Consider the following 20,838-nt stretch of genomic DNA (forward strand, 5'->3'; position numbering starts at 1 on the left):
AGAACATTAAGGGGTAAAGTTGCGTCACCTCAACCTACTCCACTCAGTTATTACTTGCCAACTTACAGCGAGCTTTATTTGGTGCTGGACCTCTGACAAATCTACGTAGGAAGAAGTAAGAAAAGGTTTACAGGTATTTTTCACCCTGCTCGCGAGGGCTTGTGCAACGCCCTGTATACTATATATCCCTCCTACACTTCCTGTTTTCACGAAATTATCTACCGTAGACCGTCAGATAGCAGCACCCTAGTGTGCCAATGGCACCTGGTAACATCCATTTATGCTTCATATGTTACTGTTTATGTTTTATCCTTTGGAAACAGAATGATCTTAAGAAATGATACAAATTAGTGGATTTATAAGGACCGGTCACTTGAAATTTGAAATGAATCAGTATCCTATATTGTGGGTACTATTGGTGTTCTGTATACAGCGTGGAATTAACTCCTGTTGCGCTGTCCGTACTACACAGGAGTAAGAAGATGTGAATAAGTGAGTAAGGGAGAGTGAGTGAGTAAGTAACTGAGTGAATAGTGAGTAAGTGAGTAAGTGAGTCATTGAGTAAGTGAGTGAGTAAGTGAGTGAATGAGTGAGTGATTGGGTGAGTGAGTGAGTGAGTGAGTAGGTGGGCGTGATACAACTGGGACCAGCCAGTGTCTTTTCAGCCTTCTTGAGTACACGAGACAGCGTATCTGGGGACGCAATGAACAGCTCACACAATGTTTTAGTCTCCACCGCCGCAGTGTAAAATGAAGAAGGCAAGCGAAAACATTGTTCTTGGCCATCCACGCTTTCCTTTTCACCTCGTACTGGCGTGAGAAGGCAGCCAGCAATACGTTGAAGTCCAGGACAGGAAGCGACACTATTGTTAGAGGGTGCTGCGTGTGCATGTGCGTGTGTGCACCAGGTGTGGGTGCAAGGCATGTGTGCGTGCGCGTGCCTCTACGCGTGTGCGGGGGGATTTGTAGCGGCGTCAAGTGCTCATGATGAGACGCGCAGGTTGCGTGCGCGTGAGAACAAGCGTGTGGGAGCGTGTCCAAGTGCTGAAGCGGCGTGGACATGCGTGTGGGTGCATAGTAAGAGTTACATATGTAGGAGTAGGGTGTGCGTGACTTTGGTCATGCAGTATGGTGTAGTGGGTTAAGTGCCGGGTCTTTGATCCGTAGGGTGTGGGTTCGAGTCCCCACATGGACGTTTTTCTTTTTGCCGACAAGAGAGCGTAGGAGGCAGGCTAGCAGCTAAAACTCACTCAATCAATCTCACTTTTGGTTTTGCAATCTCGGCCCGAAGCCGTCTTCTAAGCTTTCAACTCTCCGCAGCTCGTAGCCCAACTTCCTTTTGGTTATGAGCCCAAATACCGACACCAAGTTCAAGGTCGAGCCTTTCGACGGCTCGAACTACTCGCTGTGGAGCTACAAGATGAAGATGTACCTGATGTCCAAGGGATTGTGGGAAGCTGTCTCCGGGGAAGCCGGATCGACGGCGAAGGAGCAACAAGCGCACGCGGCGATTGTGCTCAACCTGAACGACTCGCAGTTGATGCACGTGGTGACGTCCACGACTGCGAAGGAGGCGTGGGACACGTTGAAGAAGTTCCACAAGACTCAAGACATGGCGAACCGGCTGTGGCTCAAGGAAAAGTTCTCGGCGTTCAAGTTCACGGCGTCCTCCGTCGGCAAGCACGTGACGGAGTTGGAGAAGCTCGTGATGGAGATGAAGAACGCGGGGTGTGAGCCAACTGAGGAAGACGTCTGCGCGACGATGCTGCGGAGTCTGCCATCGAGCTACGAGGCTCTGGTTCAAGCGTTTCGCATGTCAGTAAGTGAGTTCAAGCTTGCAGACCTGGTGAGCAAGCTGATTGCGGAAGAAGTGCGTCAGAAGGACTCGAACCGCATCGAAGAGGCGACTGCGCTTCTTGCCGGCAAGGGCAATGGGAAGCAGCAGCAGAAGAAGAAGAACCCACGCGGGATGCGCAAGAAGGGGCCCTTCGGGAAGTGTTTCAACTGTGGCAAGCCTGGCCACTATGCGAGGGATTGCCGTTCCGAGGCAAGTCCCGATGAAGATGTCCAAGACCAGTCGAACGTTGCGTTCCATGCGACGGAAGCTTTTGCTAGCGAGTGCTGGGTGATGGACAGCGGTGCTTCGGCACACATGTGCAAGACACGCGACGCGTTTCAAGAGTACTCGGGTGTAAAGACTGCGCGCACCATATCGAGCGCAAAGAGCAGCGCGAGCTTGAAGATTCTCGGGGTTGGAACAGTTGTTCTGCGTGTCTGGACTGGGAGTGCGTGGATAAACGCGCGACTGGAAAACACACTGCACGTTCAAGATTTGAACAAGAATCTGTTCTCTCTCACGGCTGCAACGGCACGCGGCATGACCGTGACTATGGACAGCGAGCAGTGCGTTGTGAAACGCGGCGGCCAAGTGGTGGCGACGGGCAGGAAGCAAGGCAAGCTGATGTTCCTCAACATTGAGGGCGGCGACGAGTGCCATGCGGCTGAAGACAATATGGATTTGTGGCACCGGCGACTCGGCCACGCGTCTTTCGGCACGCTGAACTCCATGATCAAGGACGGGAAACTCAAGGGTGCGCTGGCAGAGCCTGGAACCGTGTGTGGCGTGTGTGCGACTGCGAAGCAGGCACGCAAGCCTTTCAAGTCGACCAAGGAGGGACTCGAAGCCAGGGAGAGCGCACGCAAGGACACCACTGTGTGCTCTGATGTGTTGGGGCCCGTCACTCCTGCATCCAAGTCGGGCTACAAGTACATTGTGAGCTTCATCATGATGAAGAGTCGCTTTGTGACAATCTACCCACTGCGCAAGAAGAGCGAAGTGTGTGAGGCGTTCAAGAAGTTTCTCAAGGAGGCAGAAACAAGTGCGGGCATCAAGGTCAAGGTGCTACGCAGTGACAACGGCGGTGAATACTGCAACGCGGGGATGGTGGCTCTGTGCGACGAGAAGACCATCAAGCAAGAGTTCACGGTGCCTTACAACCCGCAACAGAACGGCATGGCAGAGCGGATGAACCGTACGCTGGTCGAAATGACACGCTGCATGCTGGAGGAGAGCGGGATGGACAAGTCGTACTGGTGCGAGGCCATCATGACAGCTGCAGACATTCGGAACGTGTTGCCTAACACGTCAAGCCCACACGCAAGCCCATTCCAGCTGGTTTTCAAGAGGGCGCCACGTCTGGAGCACATGCGCGTTTTTGGGACCGAGTGCTACGCCCATGTGACCAAGCAGAAACGCAAAAAGCTAGACAACTCGGGGATCAAGTGCGTGTTTCTCGGCTACGCCAAGCAACACAAAGCATATCGACTCCTGGACCCCAGCGACGGATCGATCGTGATTTCAAGGAGTGTGACGTTTGCTGAAGCGCCACCGGTCACAATGGCGAAGACGCGCAACCAGGAGGTGATCGACATCATCGACAACGATGAAGAAGAGGAGCGCACCGAAGAACCCAGTGTTGACGACGGTTTCAGCACGCCCCCAACACGCCCACTCCACGAACCCGAGGAGCACAGCGGACCGACCGGATCTGTGCCAACGCGTGGCTCTAGCACGCCAGGGAGAGACGGCGAAGAGGAGTGGATGGTGCGTCCGGCACGCAAAAGGCGTGGAGTCGTGCGCTACCAAGACGAATTTCCCGGGACTCGAAGGGGTGAGTTCAACCTGGACGACTACGAGGCTGAGTTCGATTCCCTCTACTGCTTCCTCACCGAAGACGACGACGGTGAGCGCGCGGTGTCGTACGATGAAGTCATGCGGAGCAAGTACAAGGACGAATGGCTGCGCGCCATGGAAAGCGAAATGAAGTCGCTTGAGGATCACCGCACCTGGAAGTTGGTGGACATACCGTCAGACAAGAAGGCGATTGGGTGCAAGTGGGTGTTCCGTATCAAGCGTGACCCGAGCGGGAAGATCATCAAGTTCAAGGCTCGTCTCGTGGCGAAGGGCTTCACGCAACGTCCAGGGGTCGACTACACGGAGACTTTCGCTCCTGTAGCACGCAAGGAGTCCATCAACACGGCGGTGGCGATTGCAGCAGAGGAAGACATGGAGGCTGAAAATGTGGATGTGGACACCGCGTTTCTCTACGGCGACGTTGAAGAGGAGCTCTATATGGACCAGCCGGACGGATTTGAAGACCAAGTCAACCCAACCAAGAAGTGCCTGTTGATGCAAGCGCTTTACGGCACGAAGCAAGCGGCACGCCAATGGAACAGCAAGCTGAACAAGCACCTGGAGGGCCAAGGTTTCCATCGGTCAGCGGCGGATCCGTGTGTGTATGTTCGGCGTTCGGACTCGAAGTTCAGCATCATTATCGTCTACGTGGACGACCTCATGATCTTCAGCAGGACGAAAGCGGAGATCGGTGAGATCAAGAAGGCGCTGAAGCGCGAGTTCAGCATCAAGGAGCTCGGTGAGCTGAAGTACTGTCTCGGCATCGAGATCCACCGCAACCGCGACGACAAGACCATCGTCATGAATCAGCGAGCGTATATTCAACGACTCGCGGAGAAGTTCGGCGTGGAAAAGTGCAAGGCAGTGCACACACCAGCGGACAGCAACTCGAAGCTGGTGAAGCCGTCAGAAGACGAAGATTTCGTGCCCAGGTACCCGTATCGCGAGTTGGTGGGGGCTTTGATGTACCTCGCAACTTGTACGCGCCCGGACATTGCTCAAGCTGTGGGTGAAGTGGCCAAGTTTTGCGAGCGGTACAACAAGTCTCACTGGGTGGCTGCGAAGCGGATTTTGAAGTACTTGAAGACCACTCAGGACCTGGGACTCGTGTTCAACGGCGGGACTAAGGGAGAGCTGATCGGCTACGCGGATGCGAACTGGGCAGGTGATTTGGACACCCGGCGCTCGACTACTGGCTACGTGTTCTTCCTGAACGGGAGTGCAATTTCGTGGAAGTCGAAGCGGCAACCGACAGTGGCAACCTCGAGCACGGAGGCAGAGTACATGGCACTGTACAACGCCACTCAAGAGGCAGTGTGGCTGCGTCAGCTACTACTGGACGTGGGGTGTGAGTGTGTGGGTGCGACTACCATTTTTCAGGACAACCAAGGTTGCATTGCGCTGGCCAAGAACCCAGCGTACCACTCACGCACCAAGCACATCGACTTGAAGTATCACTTCTTGCGCGAGAAGGTGGAAGACAAGGTCATCGTGCTCGAGTACAAGCCGACAGACGAGATGATCGCAGACGGGTTTACCAAGGCACTGGCGCGACCCAAGCACCGCCAGTTTCTCGTCGGACTCGGCATGGACGCCTAAGACGCCAAGCACAGCGCATCAAGGGAGAGTGTTAGAGGGTGCTGCGTGTGCATGTGCGTGTGTGCACCAGGTGTGGGTGCAAGGCATGTGTGCGTGCGCGTGCCTCTACGCGTGTGCGGGGGGATTTGTAGCGGCGTCAAGTGCTCATGATGAGACGCGCAGGTTGCGTGCGCGTGAGAACAAGCGTGTGGGAGCGTGTCCAAGTGCTGAAGCGGCGTGGACATGCGTGTGGGTGCATAGTAAGAGTTACATATGTAGGAGTAGGGTGTGCGTGACTTTGGTCATGCAGTATGGTGTAGTGGGTTAAGTGCCGGGTCTTTGATCCGTAGGGTGTGGGTTCGAGTCCCCACATGGACGTTTTTCTTTTTGCCGACAAGAGAGCGTAGGAGGCAGGCTAGCAGCTAAAACTCACTCAATCAATCTCACTTTTGGTTTTGCAATCTCGGCCCGAAGCCGTCTTCTAAGCTTTCAACTCTCCGCAGCTCGTAGCCCAACTTCCTTTTACTATTACCATAAACGTGCTGTCAAGGTACTCCTGTCAGTGACGGCTTGGAGGTAGCGTGCGAGTTCGCCACTATGGTGGGAAGGAGACAAGTCAGCACCACCAACTCACAAAAACTGAAGGCGATCGAGCGCGTATCAAACGGCGAGAAAGTCAACGATGTCGCGACATCATGTCACGTCGACCGCACTACAATATGGAGGTGGCAACGCCAGGCTGCCTCCATACAAGCAGCCCAGTCATCCCGTGCGTACACCGGCGATAAGACTCAGGTCACAGCTGTCTCTCAGGACATTGAGCTCAGGTACAGACAACGACGGTGAAACTCGACCCCCCACAAAAACTCGACCCCCCCTACAGTCTAAGGTTAAACTCAAGTATAAAAGAAAAGTGACATTTTATTAATTTTAGCCAATAAGCGCGATCTTTAACTTTGCTGGACAGCACGCCATGCTGGTGCCAAACCAAACTTTCCTGCCATTGTTGCATTCACTAAACGATGGAAGCCCCTCGTCGGCAGAATCACTACACCGTCAAGCAGAGGCGGGAAGCGCTTGACCGGATTGCAGTGGAGGGGTGTAAGCCCACCGCCCGAGCGCTCAATATTCCATTGGGTACTCTGAAGGGGTGGAGGAAAAAGGCAACGGTGCTGTACAAGTTCAAGGGGGCCCAGACGAGCAGAACTACGAAGGGACAGGGAGCTAAAAGCAAGATCACATTTGGACACGGCTTGGTCACCTTCATGAAGGACGTACGCCGCGAGGAAGAGGTAATATCATTTGTTTATTGCTTGTTTTAACCGATTCTAACGTTTTTATAAGTATTTGTGTACCGGAGGCATGATAGAGTACATAAAGCTGGAGCAGCGAGCTTGGCTGGATACTTATTTAGCGAACAAGGCATCCCCTGAGAAAGCATTAAGCGCACTGATGCGCATGTGTCAGCGTTTTGCAGCTCGGTAAGCGTTTTTAATTTTTGTTTTACTTTAATCAATATTGATTGTTTAAATATTTGTTTAATGTTTGTTGTAGTCATGGTTTTTCTGTTCAGAAACCACAATATACCAAAAAGGATGAGGGGGTACTCCAAGAAGTCCACGTAAAATTTGCCATTGGGTTCTGGGAAGAGTATGGCCACTACCCTAAATCTGCGATTTATAACGTCGACGAAACTGCAGTTTACTTTGACACGCCTCCTCACAAGATTTGGGCCCTGAAGGGGCGTCGTGGCTCTGCTAAAGTGAAGCACATCCAGAAAAACTCCGGTAGACTCACTGCTGTTCTTACTATTAGAGCCGATGGTAGGTTTGGGTTTATGGTCAAGTTTTTATTTTGTAAAAGCTAATTTTATTCATATTTCAGGGGAAAAACTGCCAATTCTTTTTATACTTCGGGGGATGCCAGGCGGTACCGTCGAGACGGATGAGCTGCCCACGTATCCTGCTGGCCACGTGTACACCGTCCAAGAAAGTGGCTGGATGGACGCCACGGTGTGGCAAATGTACGTTATGTGCTTGCTAAAGTATGAGATTGACGCCCCCTCCGTCCTGATGCTGGACAATTTCGACTCTCACGTGTCCGAAGCAGGGCAAAACATCGTGGCGGAGGAGACGTCAGCCATTGTGTGCCCTGTTCCTGCTAACAGCACCTCTGTGAGTCAGCCCCTAGACGTGGGGGTTATGGGGCCACTCAAGAAGAAGCTGAGTGCTGAGTGGCTACGAGACAAGGTTTCTACGACTAGAACCGCCAAGGAAAAGCGTATTGCAGCGGTATTGCGAACTATTCGAGCATGGGAGGACATATCTGCTGAGTGTGTTGTGAGAAGCTTTGAAAAGGCGATCCCGAAGGACCCGGAAGTGATGGTGTAGATACTTAAAAAAATACATGCGCTTTTCAATCTTCCAGTGATGTGTCAGTTGGTATTAGTTTTGTGCAATATTTACTTTTCCGGTTGCATTTTTAGTTTTGGCCAATGGCAGCTGAGATCGTAAAAGGGGTCGAGTTTTTTTGTCTTTATGACCTTTCTACAGATGTATGGAAAATAGATGTTGATGGGGGGTCGAGTTTCACCGTCGTTGTCTGTAATGTATTTCTACTGCTGTTAAGTATTATTGTAATTCTTCAATTAGTTAGCAGTTTGCTATTGTGTTTTATGTATACTTCTTGCGTGGGTGAAGCACACACGAACAACAAAATACTTCTGCATCTCCACTGAGTGTATTCGATACTCTCTTGTGTATTTTGATCCTGATTACACGTCAACACGCAGCCGCGACGCAGTCAAAATGTACATTTTTCGATTCCTGTGCCGAAACCGTCTAACGTATCGACGGATCACGCACCGAGGGTGAGTCGCGTGGCCTGGAATGCAGGTATTTTAAAATATTTTGCGTATATTAAGGTTTTTACTGTGTTTAATTATGCTAATAAATTTGGCGTTTTGCGTGACTTGCAGCTTGTTGCGGATCGTTTTGCAGAGGCAACAGTTCATCTTTTAGAAAGCAATGCATTCTACCCCATCGGAATGCACGATCGGTACAGTTATATTTTTAACATGGATCAAACCTCCGTTTGCGTGGACATGAATCCGCACAGTACTATCGAACGTGTCGGTTCCCTTACAGTTGATGTCGTACAATGTAAGAATATTTATCGAGGTGCATATCTCTTTTTAGAATTAAACAAGATTGTGTGTATGTGTATTTATAGCAACAACTCCTGACTCTTTTAGAGCATCTATTTTTCTGTGTGCCTCGGCGACTGGCAAGAAAAGGCGACCGCTTGTCGTTTTTGCGGGGGTATTCGGTGCCGGTGCTCACGATGAGCTCCGAGCAGACCCCGCCTTTGATTGGAGCAAGGCACAAAAACTTTATAGTGCAAGCCAAAGCGTACTGCGACGAGAGAGTGATGAAAGAGTGGATCGACGAGGTGTGGTGCCCTGATATGCGGGGGCCTAGTATGCTCCTTCTTGATAGCCTTAAAACGCATAAAATGGAGAGCATCAAGGACCGACTCGAGACCGATGGCCACGCTCACGTTATTTACGTACCTCCGGGGGTGACAGGCTTGGCACAGCTGATGGACGTCGCTGTGATGAAGCCGTTCAAAGATCGATGTCGAGACAAGTACCTGAAGTTTATGATTGAAGGAGGGGTCTTTACAACACCAGGTCAGAAGCGTAGAAAGATGGCAGAAATAGTAGTGCAGGCTTGGGATGAGATTAGCGGGGATGGTATCAGAAACGGCTTCTTAAAAGCTGGACTCATCGCTACAGGGCCTCGAGACGCTCGTGGCATGTTCGCATCACCCGAACCACCTAGCGAGGGTATCTTAGATGTCGACACGTACCGGTAATGATAATCAAAGACGGGATGTCACTTTATACTTTTGGTCGTCGTAAACATAAAAGAACGATGTATCAGCCTTTTTACGAAAACGTTGCATGATCGACGTGCGTTGCATGTCCGCCGTGATTTACGGTATTATATTGCTAGCCCACACTCAGCAACATTTTGAGTAGAAGTGTGTTTCTGGTACATCTGTAAACAAGTGTTAGCTTGAATGATTTGAGCGCCTGATTAATATTTTTAGGACGTGTTTCTGCTCCATTGTGCACTTTCCTGTGCAAACTCATGCGTTTTGGACTCCCTTCCAACCCGAAGTTCTCCTCAAGAGCAACCCATTTCCCGCAACTCTAAAGCCTCCGGAATGCGTTTGTAAATTGACTCGTACGCAAAAACGGCAACAATTCAACCGATTTTGACCGCGTTTTTGAAATCTAGACCCACGCTTGCACCCTATATCTAAATGTCGCTACAGGTTTTAGGGCTGTGAATCATCAAGAGATGGCTATATTTTGGTCCAACGACTTGTGATGACTAGTATTGGCGCTGCAATGGCTGGTTGACCAGCAAACAGAGCAGCAGGGTGCTTCGTAGTTTAATCAAGTGTTGTTTTATGCTTTCATTTTGAAACAGCGGTAGGGAAAAGAATGGTCGCTTCGACAAGGCGCCATCAAGTGTCATTAAAACTTGCCAGACATCATATCACCAAAGCGGAGGGTAGCCAAAGTAATGAGTCATGCGATGGGAACAGGGCTGTGTAGAGAATCTGATCAGTGACTACTGTGTGGAGACAGCTCAGAAAAGAATGATCGCTTCGACAACGCAAGCGTACTGGCGGTGTTTCTTTGGCTAGTCGACATATGGAAAGTGGGCTAGGCAAGCGGAGGTTACGCTAGGCGCTGCTTCTTTAGGTTTGCTTCTTTTTGCGCCCTTGCCTGTGATCTACGCCATTCCATCTAGAGGAACATTTCTTTAACTTCACTCGGTCAAGTTTAATATGGGGGTAGGGTAAAACCCACTGGTTCTCCTCTGCTGCTTTGTCACCTGTACGGTTAACTCAGTCAGTAAAACAAGCGGCAGAGCTCAAGCCGAGCAACCATGTGTACTACTACACGGCGTGCTGGTGGTTGTGGCCTCCCCACCGTGGCTAGTCTGAACAATCGTTGTCGGTTGATCCTAATAACACTTCTGTAGCGATACAGACGTAAGCTGCAGCAATGATGACGATCGCGGTGGGTTCCTGTAAGACCAGCTCTGGTTGCTTCATCTCCGTCTCCTATAAATGCAGCTGTTATAGCAGCTCTAGGTATTGCACCATACATGTTCACCAATGATACTATATCTGACAGATCGTTGAATTTATTTGTTTGAACTGAATATGGAGATGAACATCGCTTCTCTTGCGACAAGCAAAGCAGCTCAGAAGAGACCTTGGAAAAAGAGTCGACCGCCTAAGGAAATAAAAGGGGGCATCGAATGGAGTGAGACTATGGGAATGTCTTGATGACTCCATCTCCTGACATTGCCGCGGGATAGTGTAGCGCTCCCCACTCGAAAAGCGAAAGATGTGGGAACGCCGCATGTTCGAGAAAGATACCCGCCGTCCCTTCAAACCGTGAGGTGTCGCTCAGGGTCGCGCCGTTCATTGTGGTCGTAGGACGGATTACAAGTACTACCAGGTGTAACGGGCTTGGACCGTTACCGATGTGCTCGTTGTACGCGGGAATTGGGGTATATTAAACTTTGAGTTGAACTGTCCCAACCAACTATCTATATCTGTACTGTGATTGGCCACCGTACTGGGACTGTGGCGTGTGACAGTAGCCTGTCACAGTGAGCGTCCAGTAGACCCAGACGGTCTGGACCAGACCTCACAGCTGCCTGTTAGAGCACCACCAAAGGTGTATTGCAAACAGTAACGCTAAATGGACGCTTTCAGTGGAATTTCGAGCACGCCACTGTGGTGCTGTAATTCACAGAAAACGTCGTTAGTGGGACTTCCACGCAACAACATAAACATCCGCTGAGTTAGGTCGGCGTTGTTGGGATTGCACAGGGTGTTGGTTTCTTTTGCGGTTCGGCCCAACCGGTCTCCAGTTGAGGATCCGCTCTCGCTGAGTACCAAGCTCCAAACCATGCCAGAGGCTCGCCTGAGCGGGGCAGTCTCCATTCCTCAAACCTTGTGACCTCCACCAAAGGTTGGACGTTGGCGCGCGAGGGCTTTTGCTGACCACCGAGCGCAAAGTACGCTCAGCTGGAAGATTGCGGTGTCCTGGATTGTGCAGACCCACCGACTCGTTGATTCGACGAGGTTGAATCTTCGCTGGTAGCGAGAAGTGCCCTACCCGGGCCAACCTTGATCTTTTGGTGCTTCCAGTCGATTCCCCTACAAGCTATGCCTCTCGGGGAACGACGGCAGACATAATCCAGCCCACGCAGGGACTTACCGGTAAATGGTACGCTGTTCTTGGACTTAGAAGATTCTGATCTGATTGCTATCTCGTCTTCATGGGGTCTCTTCGGCCTCCCCTCTTTAGTGTCCTCTCGATCACATGCAAATGCCTAGTGAAATGGAGTCGTCATAGATCGAGACTCGTTGCTCAGCTTCCTGATTTATCCTCTCCAACTTGGAACAACTCTCAAAAAGCATACGCTCGCTGAGTCTTGGCTTAAGTACGAACTCCAATTAGGCTAGTGTCGGCAGTCCGAATGTAGGGCGACCCTAAATATGAGCTTTCCTACACTACCAAATTTCCAGTTTCGGCAAACATTCTCCGAGCGGGCCACTGCAAACGTCACATACCAAACGGAAATTATCATCTGCCGTCGGCGACGTATCAAAGCGCATTGTCGAGCGCAAGGCGACACAGGAACTACAGCTATGCGCTCTAGGGTCGGTATGGACGAGGAGGGCATCGATCCCGTGTTGCAGATCATCGACGTGAACATGTGCAAGCCTGTGGAGGCCCCGGACAGCGACTTCCGACACGGGCTTGTACTAGGACATTGTGATCAGCAGCAACGGCGTCAGCTCCGAGACATCAACATCGACAAGATGTTCCTGTGTGAACTCAAACTCACAGACCATGCCGGCGTGGTATCCTGCACGGTCATTTATGCTACTTACATTCATATCATCGGAATGTACGTCGACACGGTGTTGAAGATCAACACATACTTGGGCGGTTACGCGTCATTCATGGGACTGCTCATCTTCGATCAGGACCTCGCGGTGGTGTGCTACAGAGACAACAAACAGGAGATGACAATCAGCACCGACCGTCGATTCTGCTTCCATGTTCACGCCTTCATTTTTCTAGGGACCACTAGAACAATCACGTGCTCGGTCTGTTTGACACCGGCGACGAAAATAACGAAGTCAATACCAAGCAAAGCGTATAGAAATTCTCCGGACGTGGAGGGCGTCGGGTGACCGCACTCTTCATGTAGCCATTCCCAGATGAGCTTCCGTGATATGGTAGGCATCTTCGCTTAGGTGAGCAAAGAACTTCTTAATCACTCTACGGGTACCATTCAACTCCGCTAACGCTTTTGTAGCGTCCAATTTATTGCGTGCAGTGAAGGTCAGCTCTAACGTCAAGGTGCATGACTGGATTCTTGAGCGAGGCATCGCCAAACGTCAAATGCATGAGCGGTCTACGTCTGTACCAGTACCCAACCGGTAAATTGTATCAAAATGTTGCTCTGGAACTTACCGGTATACGCGGAACTGCAATCTGATTGGTCACTCTCATATAAGGTTGTTCTCTACAAACGGAGGAAGACGGTAAAGGATTTGTGCATTACATTTCTGGTTACATTTCTGGATGGCAAAAGCTTACGTTGACGTTGAAGCTGAATTGATAATGTAGGCAATTTGTTTAACAAAAGTGTCACGTGCTACTGAAAACTACCGCCGCCGAGGCTTCGGTACAGATGCTGGTCTACCGGCTGCGACTGCTTCGGCTAGTTGCATTTGTTTCTCACAGTACCTTGACGACTAGCACGACCGAGATGTGCATGGCAAATAAAGTCTCGATAAACAGCTCGATGTGGCCTTCAACTACATGTACTGTACCAGTTGCCGCGCTCACGTCTCCTTTGGTGACCAGGTCATCGTACCGCACGTTTGCAACGAACCAGCGATTCCCTCCGCAGCTTCAACTTCAGACGTGTATCCCCCCTCCACACACACCTGTGAATTCTGGGATGGAACCCGACCACAGACACAATCCCATTCCCGATTTTACTGCACTCTACGCAGCTACCTCGGTCCCGCAGCTCAAGCTTCAAGATGCTTCGCCGCTCGCTCCAAACCAAAATCGTCGCGGCTCGTAGCCGTCATGCGGTGCAAACGACCCGTGCTCTCGGCACCTCTGCTGCGTCGGGCGAATACGACTACGTCATTGTGGGCGGCGGATCTGCTGGCTGCGTGCTCGCTAACCGTCTGAGTGCTGACCCGAACAACAAGGTGCTGCTGGTAGAATCTGGCCCCAGCGACGTCGGCAAATGGGACTCGACACGCATCCACATGCCGGCTGCATTGGCGTACAATCTCGCGGACGACCGCTACAACTGGGACTATTACACGGAGCCCCAGAAGAACATGGACGGCCGTCGCATCCCGTGGCCCCGTGGACGCGTCCTCGGCGGTTCGTCCTCTATCAACGCAATGGTTTACAATCGCGGCCATGCTTCTGACTACGATGACTGGGAGAAGAGCGGTGCCAAGGGCTGGAGCTATGCCGACTGTCTGCCCTACTTTAAAAAGTCGACGACGCACGATCTGGGCGAAGACGACTACCGCGGTGGAAGTGGCCCGATGAGAATCACGAGGAAGACGCAGGACAAGGCCCAGCCGCTCTTCCAGACGTTCATTGACGCGGGTAAGCAGGCTGGATACCCAGAGGCTGTGGATATGAACGGGTACCAGCAGGAAGGTCTGGGCTGGATGGACATGACCATCCACAAGGGCAAGCGCTGGAGCGCCGCTGCCGGCTACCTGCACCCGGTCGTGGACCGCAAGAATCTGACCGTTGTCACGGACACGTTTGTGAACAAGGTTGTCTTCGAGGGCAAGAAGGCCGTGGGCATTGAAGTCGAGGACAACAAGACCAAGTCGGTCTCGCAAATTCGCACGGCCAAGGAGGTTATTCTGTCCAGCGGAGCCATCAACACGCCGCAGCTTTTAATGCTGTCGGGTGTTGGTGACGCGGAGCACCTGAAGGAGATCGGAATCCCCCTCGTTCACCACCTGCCGGCGATTGGCAAGAACATGGAGGACCACCTGGGCACGTACCTGCACTTCGAGTGCAAGAAGCCGATCACACTCTACAACGCCACTTGGCGCTTCCCGCACAAGATGGTTGCTATTGCTTTGGAGTGGTTGGCGTCTCAGACGGGCCCCGGTTCCTCCTCGCAGATCGAGGCTGGCGGCTTCATTCGAACGTAAGTTTGTTATTGTATGTTGACTGTCGACTACGGACTCACGTTTGTGCTCTCTCGTTTGACGCTGCTATCTATCGTACAGCGCTCCAGGAAAAAGCCACCCGGACCTGCAGTATCACTTCCTGCCGGGCTCCATCGACGAAGGACTTCACGTTCGCGCTGGCCACGTCATGACTGGCCACTGCTCCACGATGCGCGCAACGAGCCGTGGCTACGTCAAGCTCCGCAGCAAGAACCCGCGTGAGTACCCGATCATGGAGCCCAATTACCTTGACACTCACGAGGACATCGTTGACATCCGCAACGGCGTCAAGCTCACTCGCGAGATCTTCAAGCAGAAGGCGTTCGAGGAGTTCTGCGGCGACGCAATCTCGCCCACCGACAGCGCGCAAACCGATGAAGAGATTGATGCCTGGGTGCGTCAGAACGCCGGAACGGTCTACCACCCGTCCTGCACTGCTCGCATGGGCGTGGACGAAACCACCGCAGTCGACACGGAGACGCGGGTGCACGGCATGGAAGGCCTGCGTATCGTGGATGCGTCCATCATGCCCAACATTGTGAGCGGCAACCTCAACGGACCGGTGATCATGATGGCCGAGAAGGCTGCCGACATTATCCTGGGCAACCCCGCACTGCCCAAGTCTAACGCGCCGGTGTACCAAGCCAAGAACTGGGAGACCAGCCAGCGCTAAGCAAGTCGATTGCTACAACACCGTCCACCCTCGTAGATACCGGCTTGCTCCAAATCAATATTTGAAACTAAATCACATGGTTCATCGCGCAATATATTTACTGCTTAGTGGCGATGCCTAGTCGACCTTGGGAGCCTTCTTGCGCTGTCGCACCTTTTGCTCCTTCTCGTCACTGTCCACAGCCTTAGCGTCCTCCTCTGTCTCGTCCTCGGCCCCGCTGTCTGTCTTCTTCGAAGGCTTAGGCTTGGGCGCTCCCGACGCACAGCATAGGAAGAAGAGGCCCAACGTCACTAGCACGGAGGCTCCTGCAATCGATCCGAGAGCGATCACGGGGTTGGCATCAGCGTATGTGCTGAAGTCAACTGCCAGCGTTTCAAGAGTCTTCATGATGCCTCCCTCCTCGTCATCCTTGCCCTCCTTCTTGATCTTCTTAGCCTTCTCCTTCGCCTCAACCTCCGCAGCGTGCTTAGGTGCCCACGTCAGCTCCGCAAACTCCTGGGCCTTCTTCAAGTCGTTGCCAAGCCAGAAGTTGTCGAATGTGATACCCTCCGTCATGGTCCACACCTCCACAGCAAGCGCGCCGATCGGGTCCATACGCGCCGGGTGCTCGTCCTTGAAGTAGTTCGGGTTCGGGATCTTGCGTGGAGCCCACTCACCCTTGTAGGCAGGGTTCGGGATGTACGGGGCGTAGAACTTGCCCTTGTACGCCGGGTTGGTCTTCGTAGGACGCGTCCACTCGCCACACCCAGACACCTCCGCGCACTTCGGGTTCGGGATCTGCGGCACAATAAACTCGCCGTCGTCCTCGTCATCCCAGTCCTCGGGCTTGACCACATCCGGGTCATTGATCACAGCCGGCTCGTCATCTAGCCAGTCCACCGGCTTGACAGCGTCCTCGTCCGGGATACGTGCCGGGGCGTCTTCGTCCCAGTCGTCGGGCTTAACGGCGCTCGGGTCGCGGATCTTCTTCTCGTCCACCCAGTCGTCAGGCTTCGAGTCCTCCGGGTCGTCGATCTCCTTCTCGGGGATCACAGACGGCAGGAAGTTCTCCAGCATACTGCCGCTCTTCACCGACTTTTGGTCCACAAACACCTCGAACGTGTTGTCGTCACGGATCACCGCCGTGTACAGGTGCGTGTCCTTGTCGCTCTTGATGCCGGGCGCCTCCATCATGTGCTTCTCCTCGTACTGCTGGGACACGGGGTTCTTGTGCTGGAAGATGAGGTGCACCTTGTCGCTATTGCCGCACTTGTCGGGGCCGAACATGAGCACGAAAGGCGTGGCGTCGCTGAAGGCCGAGTAGTCCTGGTCCTCCTTCTCCTGGCGCAGCAGCTTCACGTAGGCGCCGCCGCAGTCGAGTCCCTTCTGCAACTTCACCTCGTACTGCACCACCAGCTCCTTCTTGGCGGCACTGCCGTCCACCTGCAGCGGCTCGTCTAGCTTCACTGCCAGGCCGTAGTGGTGCGCGGCCTTGCCCAGCACGAGACCGCGGTCGGGCGTCAGATGCGCCGCCTCCACCGCCACCTCCTCGATGGTCACGTCCTGACTCGAGTACTTCTCATGGGAGCTCTTGAGCCAGCGCGAACCGTCGAACAGCTCCTCGGCCTCAAACGTGTCGGCGAACAGCGCGCTCTTGCTCAGCTCCAGTACCTGCTGTTTGCGCTGCTGCTGCTGCTCCACGCCCGCATGCTCCTGTTGCTCCACAGTGGCCGTGTCCTCTGTCAGCGCCGCCATGGGCAGCAGCACGGCCGTCAGCAGCGCCACGATGGTCTTGACCTTCATTCTCGTCGCTTCTGCGTCTCGGGCGGCAAATTCTCGAATGCAGTACAGGTTCAACCTGCCACGTATTTTCTAGAAGTTCGGAAGTACTGTGCACGTCCGTTAAAGTACGACCAACGACCGCAGCTCTTATCTCTTTCGGTCGTGCTGTGTGATTGGCTGAAAGTTGGATCCGAGTCGAAGGGGGAGCTTTTGGAATCCAAAGATCGCTGCGCAGGAGGAAGAAGGAAGCGCAGGCATGGAGGACTCCCGCCAACGCACGCAGTCGCCCATCGTGACGGGTACGTCGGTGATCGCGCTCAAGTACAAGGGCGGCGTGATGATGGCGGCCGACACGCTGGGATCGTACGGCTCGCTCGCGCGCTTCACGGACCAGCGCCGCCTCTCGGCCGTGCACAACACGACGCTGCTGGGCGCGGGCGGCGACTTCAGCGACTTCCAGTTCATCAAGGACAAGATGGATGAGCTGGAGGTGTACGACTTCAACCAGGACGACGGATGCGATATGACGGCGCCCGAGATCTACCACTACCTGCAGCGGCTGCTCTACCACCGCCGCAACAAGTTCGACCCGCTCTGGAACACGGTCGTGGTCGGCGGCCTGAACCCGGAGACCAACGAGCCCTTCCTGGGACAGGTCACCATGATTGGTCTGGCCTTCGAGGGTGACTACATCGCCACGGGCTTCGGCCACCACCTGGGCATGCCGCTGCTGCGCAAGCACTGGCGACCCGACATGGCCGAGGACGAGGCGCGCAAGCTGCTGGAAGACTGCATGCGCGTGTGCTTCTACCGCGACTGCCGCACGATCAACCGTGTGCAGTTCGCCAAGGTCGCAGCCGACGGCGTCACCATCCCGGAGCCCGTCAAGATGGACACCAAGTGGGACTACTCGCTGTTCGTCAAGACCAAGTCGGAATTCGGTGCCTCGTGGTAAGCAAAGGCAATTCAATAGCAGGCTGGACAGGGGCAGAGGATGACGAGGAGGGGCTACGATCTAGTGCTGAAGTACCAGATCCCCACAGTGCAGCAGCGACAGAAGAAGCTGCAGCATTTTAATACCTGGACGTCCACTTCACCAGCAGGCTCAATAAAACAAAAAACAATGAGAAAAAATGAAGAAACCTCTAGGCCATCCTGTCGAGCTCATGCTGTGTGTTTTCTATTCAGACTGCAATCCTGCATCGATGGTGGCTAGTTGCAACTACCAGTCACACACCACCTCAAGACTAGATTAGTTCTTGCGTTGACGCTTGGAGTGGTGTCTTCTCCGTCCGCTGCGGTCACTGTCAGACGACGAAGAAGAGCTGTCGCTGTCGCTACCAGATGAATCCGAACTAGAGGACGAGCTGTCGCTTGACGAGTCCGAATCCGAGTCTGACGAAGACGAATCAGATGAAGAGGAATCACTGCCACTGCCACTACTGCTGCTGACACTGCGACGCCGCTTACGGCGCGTGTGAGATGAGCTCGACTTCTTCTTGGCTTTGTTGTCCTTGTCCTTGCGCTTGAGTTTCTTGCTCTTCTCCGCCGCCTTCTCCTCGTCCTGCAGCTCCGGAGGTTTGTCCTTGTTGAAGGGCTGGCGCAACTTTGGGTTCTTGAGCTGCTGCGAGCGCGACGGCCGCTGCACATACACGGCCTCGTTCTTGCACTCATAGGTCCAGTGGCCGGGTCGCAGACACTTCTGGCACATGGCGGCGGCACTGGAGGCTGAAGACGCCCCCAGGCCGCGACGGTGCACGCGCACCTGCTCTGTGCTGGTCGCGTACATGTTGCGCCGCGCCTCCTGGCGCTGCGCCCACTTGCCTAGCGGCGCGTCTCCATTGGCGTCGCCCATGCTTCAGCGCTTCCTTATGTTGGCAATAATGATCCCGGTAACATTTTGACTGGAAGTGGTTAAGATGTATTGTCAACCAATCGAAAGCGCTAAATCTCCATGCTCCGCGCCGATTGGTCGCTAATAGGAAGCACCTTGGTCTTCAACGTGCTGAAATGGAGCTCATCATGCCGCAGTCGGCGATGACGCTCCAAGGCCGAGACCATCATCGGCGGCGTCGTGGGTTGGATGTCCGCGGCGGCGGCGACGAACTGCGCCCTGCTCTGCTCCATGTCCGGCGCGCTCTCCGCCGCCTCCTTGACGCGCTCGGCCATGTCTCCCCAGCGCACGTGGGATAGTGTCAGCGAGTAGCTGCCCACTTTGAAAAGCTCCATGCTCAGCACACCCACCCAGAGCGCGGGGAAGCCGTAGCCCATCGTGATGCCGCCAATGTACGCAACAGGCAAGTTGATGAGCCACGTGGCGATTGCGCTGGTCCAGAACACAGTGTGCACTTGGCTGAGCCAGGCAAGAAGTGTTAGTGCTAGTAGGTGCTACAGCAGCAACAAGAAGCAAGACACGCACCTCATTCCGGTCAGAGCCCCCGCACCGAGAATCTCTACGGCTTCGAAGACACAGGCGGCTAGGAAAACCGGCAACACGAGCTTGCACGTGGTGAGCAACTCCTTGTCCGTCGTGTACAGAGCGATGATATGCTGGTCCATGACGCTCGCGACTGTCGCGATGAGCACCACGACGACCATCGTGCAGATGAAGCCCAAGCCGGTGATGCGGCGAGCCAGGTCCGGCTTGCCAGCGCCGAGATAGTTGGCAACGCGGACCTGCGTGGCACAGCCGTAGCCCCAGAAGAGCGCCCAAAGCAGCGTCCACAGACCTGAAATGACGGCATTAGCAGCAATGACGCGCGCACCCAGTCTAGCTGCCACCAGCGCTACAAGTGCGTTGGCCAGGTTGGAAACGAAGCTGTTGCTGGAAATGGGACCGGCCACCCGAAGAAAAGCCCGAAGCCGACCGAGCGTGAGCGCGTGGGTGTTCCAGCCGTACCAGGCTCGGTGATGGTGCTTCTTGTAAAGAATCGCATAGCTGAAGAGCGCGATAGGTTGGAACCAGGACGCCACGACTGTGGCGATCGGGGACCCAACGAATCCCAAACCATGCCATGAACCAACCCCGTAGATGAGGACGTAGTTGCTGCCCACCGCCACGAAAATGGAGACCATGCCCACTATGGTGGTGGGTACCAAGACTCCCATTGCCTGCAAATACTGCCTGGAGTAGCAGAGCGTGTTTGTCAGTAGAAACAACCAGCAAACAAATGAACTTGCACTACCAAGACACACCTGAGGCAACAGTAGAGAAGCGACGGGAGAATAGACCCGGAAAGCACGCGTGAAAACGTGGTGGCGAGTGCGATGACCTCCTGGTCACTTGTAGAGTACTCGAGCACGTAGCCGACGCACCAATACCAAATCGTGACCGGCACCGAAAGCAGCGTTGTGATCATGAGCCCAAACTGCAGCCAGATGCCGGTGAGCTCTCTGTTGCCTGCTCCCCACGACTGCCCGCACAACTACCGACGGAAGTGGATCGAGTTAGTTTCGCTGGAAAGCTCCGGGTTGCGAGAAGTGGGCGTACCGTGTTGAGCGCCGAGGCGGAGGCCCACACCGAGTAGAGAGCAGGACTCGTCCAGAGTTGGGCTAGCGAGGCGGCTGCGAGCTCCTTGACCCCGAGGTGGCCTAGAAACACCGAGTCGATGGCCAGGAGAGCTGCTCGCGCCAGCGTGGCCATGCTCACTTGTGCCGCCATCGCCGAGAGGTCCACGAAATCATGCCAAGCTGGCGGCTGCTTTGACTGCGACCACTGCTTCTCCAGGAGCGGGCTGGTCTCCATGTCAAGCGTCGAATGTAAAATGAAGACTGACGTGCTTCTAATTATCGCCTCC

General features: G+C 53.9%; 6 protein-coding genes across 6 annotated transcripts; 3 read left to right on the plus strand and 3 right to left on the minus strand.

Annotated features, from left to right (window-relative positions):
- Window positions 1-8,784: 8,784 nt before the first annotated feature.
- KRP23_2781 (Pogo transposable element with KRAB domain) lies at window positions 8,785-9,147 on the plus strand (the record flags this gene model as incomplete). Its single annotated transcript, XM_067887557.1, has 1 exon — window positions 8,785-9,147. One exon carries the CDS (start codon window positions 8,785-8,787, stop codon window positions 9,145-9,147), a length of 363 nt encoding a protein of 120 aa, XP_067750135.1.
- Window positions 9,148-13,431: 4,284 nt separating this feature from the next.
- Window positions 13,432-15,280, plus strand: KRP23_2782 (Choline dehydrogenase, mitochondrial; the record flags this gene model as incomplete). Its single annotated transcript, XM_067887558.1, has 2 exons — window positions 13,432-14,585; window positions 14,668-15,280. 2 exons carry the CDS (start codon window positions 13,432-13,434, stop codon window positions 15,278-15,280), a joined length of 1,767 nt encoding a protein of 588 aa, XP_067750136.1.
- Window positions 15,281-15,397: 117 nt separating this feature from the next.
- KRP23_2783 (Calnexin-like protein) lies at window positions 15,398-17,062 on the minus strand (the record flags this gene model as incomplete). Its single annotated transcript, XM_067887559.1, has 1 exon — window positions 15,398-17,062. One exon carries the CDS (start codon window positions 17,060-17,062, stop codon window positions 15,398-15,400), a length of 1,665 nt encoding a protein of 554 aa, XP_067750137.1.
- Window positions 17,063-17,297: 235 nt separating this feature from the next.
- On the plus strand, window positions 17,298-17,996 carry KRP23_2784 (Proteasome subunit beta type-4; the record flags this gene model as incomplete). The annotated part of the gene is made up of 1 exon (XM_067887560.1): window positions 17,298-17,996. One exon carries the CDS (start codon window positions 17,298-17,300, stop codon window positions 17,994-17,996), a length of 699 nt encoding a protein of 232 aa, XP_067750138.1.
- Window positions 17,997-18,293: 297 nt separating this feature from the next.
- KRP23_2785 (uncharacterized protein) lies at window positions 18,294-18,896 on the minus strand (the record flags this gene model as incomplete). Its single annotated transcript, XM_067887562.1, has 1 exon — window positions 18,294-18,896. One exon carries the CDS (start codon window positions 18,894-18,896, stop codon window positions 18,294-18,296), a length of 603 nt encoding a protein of 200 aa, XP_067750139.1.
- Window positions 18,897-18,985: 89 nt separating this feature from the next.
- Window positions 18,986-20,786, minus strand: KRP23_2786 (Multidrug and toxin extrusion protein 2; the record flags this gene model as incomplete). The annotated part of the gene is made up of 4 exons (XM_067887563.1): window positions 18,986-19,394; window positions 19,461-20,165; window positions 20,237-20,466; window positions 20,532-20,786. The coding sequence occupies 4 exons, from the start codon at window positions 20,784-20,786 to the stop codon at window positions 18,986-18,988; spliced, it is 1,599 nt and encodes a 532-aa protein (XP_067750140.1).
- Between the last annotated feature and the right edge of the window lie 52 nt (window positions 20,787-20,838).

This window comes from Phytophthora ramorum (assembly GCF_020800215.1).
Source record: "Phytophthora ramorum isolate Pr-102 chromosome Unknown Phyram_PR-102_s0002, whole genome shotgun sequence".
Taxonomy (NCBI): domain Eukaryota; phylum Oomycota; class Peronosporomycetes; order Peronosporales; family Peronosporaceae; genus Phytophthora; species Phytophthora ramorum.